Source organism: Pecten maximus, chromosome 14 (genome assembly GCF_902652985.1).
Source record: "Pecten maximus chromosome 14, xPecMax1.1, whole genome shotgun sequence".
Taxonomy (NCBI): domain Eukaryota; kingdom Metazoa; phylum Mollusca; class Bivalvia; order Pectinida; family Pectinidae; genus Pecten; species Pecten maximus.
Genome location: NC_047028.1, coordinates 9151144 through 9157143, shown reverse-complemented (window position 1 = coordinate 9157143; position 6000 = coordinate 9151144). Strand labels below are relative to the sequence as shown.

At 35.7% G+C, this 6000-nt stretch overlaps 1 protein-coding gene across 1 annotated transcript in view; it reads right to left on the bottom strand.

Moving 5' to 3' along the window:
* Positions 1–233: 233 nt before the first annotated feature.
* LOC117342799 overlaps positions 234–6000 on the bottom strand; it is a 32733-nt gene continuing 26966 nt past the window's right edge. The window contains exons 3-5 of the mRNA XM_033905058.1: positions 3913–4021; positions 930–1029; positions 234–542 (exon numbers count right to left, since the gene is read on the bottom strand). Coding sequence (XP_033760949.1) covers positions 454–542; positions 930–1029; positions 3913–4021 — 298 coding nt within the window. The 3' untranslated portion in view covers positions 234–453. The remainder of the gene's footprint in view (positions 543–929; positions 1030–3912; positions 4022–6000) is intronic.

Here is a 6000-nt window from a genome sequence, read left to right as displayed (position 1 = left end):
ACTATCGTAATGCAATAGAAGGTTGACGTGACGTGATTGAAATGTCGACGTGATGTAATTTCATCATTGTCGTGACGTCATTGCATTGTTGCCAGCACGTGCTATCTGCCATACCCTAAGGCTTGACAAAGAAATCTTTTGAACAGATAGACCGATAGACAAATGTGTGAATGATGGAAGGAAGCCCAATCTGCGCGTCACTGTTACAGGACAAATAAATCAAATCAGCTAACTTCACTCAAATAGTTTGTAAACTTTATTTACAAAGCCATGACATTTCATTCATGTACCTTCACACGTGAGTGATGGATTACAGTTCAAATAGAAAGTAAAGATACGTTAGATATGCTTTAACATTGATTGCTAGACGTCGAACGAGGACGTCTTAGCTTGTTTGGTAGATTGTACCTCTCTTGAATATAAACAAAGTATTTATTCGCAAATGCGTCATGTTTATTTTCTGTAAAAGTAGAACCGGCGGCCATTGCTTCCCCCTCCGTATCTCCCGCCTCCTCTGCCTCTCTTCATCGCTGCTTGCAATCCTGTAATTAATATACACAAGTTACAGTTATGTTGGTTTTTTTTTCAAATTATAATCAAAATCATGAGGTATTGCTTTCTTCATCATCTCAGACAAGATGAATTTTCTGCGATGCTTTTACAGTCCAATTCATCAATTAGATGTTGTAAGGACAAATACAGGAAATTAATCCTCGATGCGTAATGGACAAGTTGTATTTTAAGTTATATAAATCCCGCTTCAAAGCTGGAATGTAATTCTTAATTTTGTTAAGAATACAGTTACTTCAAACACTGATTCAATGTCATGGACTTTTATCCTTACTTAACATTTAAAAATGTAATCATTGTGAACACGATAACTTTGTGTGTAATGCTTTAAAAATCGAAATTAATTGGAAATAGCTTACCTCTTCCGGAACAGATAAGTTGATAGATGGTTTTAGAGTTAGATGACTCCATCCCTGACGGCATCTCCTCGTACTCTAACAGCGGGCACGTGCAATGAACCTGTGGCAGCAAACAAAGCCAGTTAATAGAAATACATGCAACGTGAGTTTCGCATTAAATATTTAAATTGCATGCTTTTGTTAGTGAAACATTTTATTAGAAAAAAAGGTCTGCAAAGCACTCATATTAGTTTTAAAAATAATTCTTAGTGAAACTAATTGTTTCATTGGCGGCCTTTACCTAGGTTTCCTTATATTTCCCTTCTTTACGCTATGATCCAAAGGATAAGTCCCGTATACACCCATTGTTGAACTTTTTACTTTGTCATACCTTTTAATTTAATTGTCTCATTGTTGTATTTTACGGCGTTTTGACAGTTGGGGTCATTTAAAGCTAAACTTTGTCATACCATTTTTCAGTTTTCAGACACGTGCATATTTTCATCAAATCCAGCAACAGGTTTTAAGTAAAAGGTATTGATTGTATATTGTGATTTGTATGCCTTGTTAAATGTCATCATGTAAATATCAATATATGAACTGTATTAGAGGAAAAGGCGTTGATAAGTTGGAAAAACTAATTCTCTGCTCAATTTTGGGGCAATAAATATGTTTAAAATCAATCAATCAATCATATCATTTTATACACAGATATTTTCTCGATACCTTGTGATTCTGATATACAAAGTTCGTTCTTTAACGACCTCTCATACCGAGAATGTATCTGTCCATCAAAACATCTCTTACACCGTCCGAGAACAATAGACCGCTATCCATTGTTGTCAGGGAAACATAAGTATCATTGAGACTGTACGGTCACTGTCCTGTGTTGAATTGACTAAGTGGTCAAGTAGGATGATCAGCGACCAATGGGTCTGAACTCATAGACATGTCCGAAGTGAACAATGTATGATTGGCACATCAAATTGACCACTTATGCTGGACAACGGTATGTTCACAGGTGGTTCTGTAGCCGTAAAATAGTAACGAGGCCATCGAATCAGCGTTAGGTTTAGAGTAGATGACCATATCACGGAACGGTTGTGTGAATACAGCTCAGGACTTTTTTTTAAATCTATAGATTTTGTTGCTGCTTATTTTAGATTTTTTTCTTCATTTTTATCTGTTTTGATATTTTAACTGTGGTGGATGCCTGTTGCCTCGTAGGCTGATGATGAGATATGCTTAACTTAGAATTTGACGCAGTAGAATATTGATCCTTCTGAAGTGTTGTAGGGATAAGGTGTTTGGAAGATATGATTCTGAAAGTACATTAATAATTATTGCACACCCAGATTTTACTGCATTTCAAGTATTAACTAACTGATTAACTCAGTGATCAAGTGATGCACCCTCTTTATTTGCTCATATATCGAATATTATGTAGAAAGTACAATTTGCGCATCATAATTTAAAGAAACACTTTTATAAAACTTTGTCATACGTCTACTCGATATGAACACTGTACGCTCTATACTTTATTTCCATTACTTGTGAACGTCTGACTTGTATAGATTGTTATCTTTAGGTATGATTAATGGTGTTAGTGTCCTAATTGACGCTATACCACCGATAATCTCATACAGTTTATAACCAACAAACTAATATATTTGGTAACACATTTATTACTGAGATGGTTATTGACGATGGAACGTAGGATGGTGTCTCATTAAAATGTAATCATTATACCATATATATATATATATGTTTGTCGGTATCTCATTTGCTCTGTTCGATCTATGATTGATTATGATACATGTATTACTTTAAGTTGTCTGAATACCACATTAGGGTACACTCGGATAACCTCGGACGTATACATATATATCCTGTAATGTGAAGACCATTAGGTTTCGATGATATATCGGAGTACTTTTCGGCACAACGTCTGTAAATCCTCATATATCAAGATGACAGATTATGTAGAAAAAAAACCTACCGGATTTGGCTTTTATTTTAAAACAGGAAACATGTTAAAGATAAATGAAAGCAATTAAGTTTCAATTTGCTTTATTGCTTACAGACATATTTGGTTTAATGCTTAGATACGTTATTCTGTAGTGAGAGACGAGCTGTTGTTCGCCTTTTAAGTAGCTATTAAAATGAGAATCTATGTGACGTTAATCTTAGATCACTGCTTAATTCATGGTCAGTTTGACTCTGCCTAGAGACTTACCCCGAGGAATAGTGTAGGACCAGTCATTGAGTACACATTGTTACGATGTCGTATGTCACCAAACCGTTTAATTGATGATCATTGTTGTGTGTAACTATTTAAAGATGTCGACAATATATATAGACATATATGTTAACCTGTATTTGAACTTATCTGCCTCTCTCTAACTAATGACGTCAGAGTGTAATATTCTGTTGTGCGGATGCGTGAGGAAGAATGAGGAACTTCGAGGAAGCGTGAGGAAGCGTGAGGAAGCGTGAGGAAGCGTGCGGAAGAGTGAGGAAGCGTGAAGAAGAGTGAGGAAGAGTGAGAAAGCTTAATGAGGAGTGAGGAAGCGTGATGAAGCGTGATGAAGCTTTAGGAAGAGTGCAGAAGAGTGAGGAAGAGTGAGGAAGCTTTAGGAAGAGTGAGGAAGCTTGGGGAAGTTTTAGGAAGAGTAAAGGAGAGTGAGGAAGCGTGCGAAAGCTTTAGAAAGAGGTGTAGCTAAAACAACCTTAAATTCACACAGCCTGGTATTGAATTTGCTCTATAAAGCAATTGATGTTTTCACTACCTTGATCAAACACACAAATAGAAGCAAATATCATAGATACCTTAGATATGGTTGGCTGTTTAGAGCAGTAGACACAACAATGCAACGAATATGTGACTATGTTCTATTTGAGGGAACATTTCTTCAATGTCGTAACAGTATGATATATATAATGACACACATACTTATAGTATTTGTTAATGACAAATGTGTGAGAATGGAGGAATAACGCTTACCTTCGTGAATGTTCCAAATGGAATTTCCCGAACTCCCATATAGTATTCTTCTGCCACTTCCCCTCGGGAACACGGTCGAATGTTAGACTTTGGTCTACACATACCATACCTATGAAAACAATAATATCGTTCTTCATTTGCACAGTTGTCTGAATTATATCACTGCTGGGAAAATATATTTAATCCAGTATAACGGGTATCCCCGGTATACATTATATACATATCCAAACATTAGTGTAACTTTTAATATTGGCAACACTAGACCTTTCTTAGATATATATTTATATATATATATAGCTTATAATCTTGACTCAAATCATTTATATAACTTATGACATTGACTCTAAACATTTGCACAATGTATAACCTTGACTCAAAAATTGTGAAGCATTACCTTGACTTAGGGTAGGGTAATTAGGCCGCTCGCGACCTTCATAGTTAGCAATATGGCGTCGAGTCAAGTATGAAATTTTGACTAGCGTAAAGCGAGGGTCTATACGGATTGAATAAAACACCTAGATGGGACTAAATGGGTGTTCTGGGGTAAATAAATATCTCATTTATCCATACATGTAAGGTAGGTGTTATGTCACACCCGATTTTATTGTATTTGCCCCAAATTCTTAGCGACACCAAACGGTGTCGGATAATTCCACGTTTTCATATAGTAATGCGCTCTGGCGCTACGCCAGACATGGTGACAGGGCCAGAGAAAACTCGGGCTAAGTACAGGGAAACACACATAACACTGACAAAGACAAGTACTTGTTAAACTTCAACTTGTATTCGAACACCAACATCAATATGATAATACTTATATTTCAACAGTACGGTTCCTATATAGACAACCTATCATATATACATAATTGGAGCGTGCATCTATCTTTTCTAGAACAGTCCAGTACACGTTTGTTTTCTATCTAAAACATACATGCTACAAATGTGGTTTTATTAATAATACATTCTATCTAAATTTCGCTGGGCCATGCACAACGTCTTAAAAGCCTAGAAACCGTCTAATATTGAAAATTAAAACCGTGATCAGCCATTAGACCTTAAACATTCCATGAACGCTTAAGAGATAACGTAATTATGTCTCATCTGCTTCCTCTAACAAGGCCCCGTGGATAATTGGCATGTCTTTCTGAACGTCATCAGTTGGAAAACAATTAGCCTACCTTTGTTTTTCTATTGACTTTATTATATATTTTTCTTTATTTTCTTTTAACAAAATATAGAAAAATCAAAACATTGTTTCCTCCACAAGCCAGCTAGTAATCTCCTAATCTAACGAATGAATGCACTTAAGTTTCATTTGCATAGGCATGTTCATTTTTTCACAGGGATACATTTAACGAGCTGATATTGTCACAGCGTCTAACACAATTGATATGCGGATATCCTAACTGTAGCGATACGCAATGCTTCTGTAAAATGGTTCACTAATTCGAGACATGTTAGAGACTAGTATATTTGTCTGAAATGTTTTTGATAAGACCTTTGTCTAGACGTTAGGTTTAAGGTTACATTTTACCTTACAAGGAGACAAAATATCTCTTCTATGGCATCAATGAAATGCTAGATGATATAGGAGTATTTAACGACTCAGTGAGCGGGAAGCCTTCACAGTTGCACAAATGATGGGTGAGGAGGTAAGAAACAATCGTGACGCCATCACGTCTGTGTCTGTAGGCTAACACGTGACGCCAATTCTGTTAAATTGTCGACTGTGTTTATAAGTGTTTATCGAATTCTCTTGGTGTTTCATTGTCTTCTTCTGCTTGAACACGACTATGACTATCTAATATTAATGCGACTTCTGTTTAACAATTGATTCAAAGGACTTGCTATTTATGTACGCTTTATTTCTATAACATTAATTATATTCGTTTACTTAAATTGGAATTAGATTTTCATGCATCTCAAATTTCATTTAATATAAAGCTTGGTTTTCTGGTTTCTTGAAGCTGATATCGTAAGATAAAACTATTAACCAATTTGGCACCGGAACATTGCTTCATAAACAGGAAGTGAATCATTTCCTACTCAAAAACAAAATCTCCTTATAGACAGGAAGTGAATCGTTTC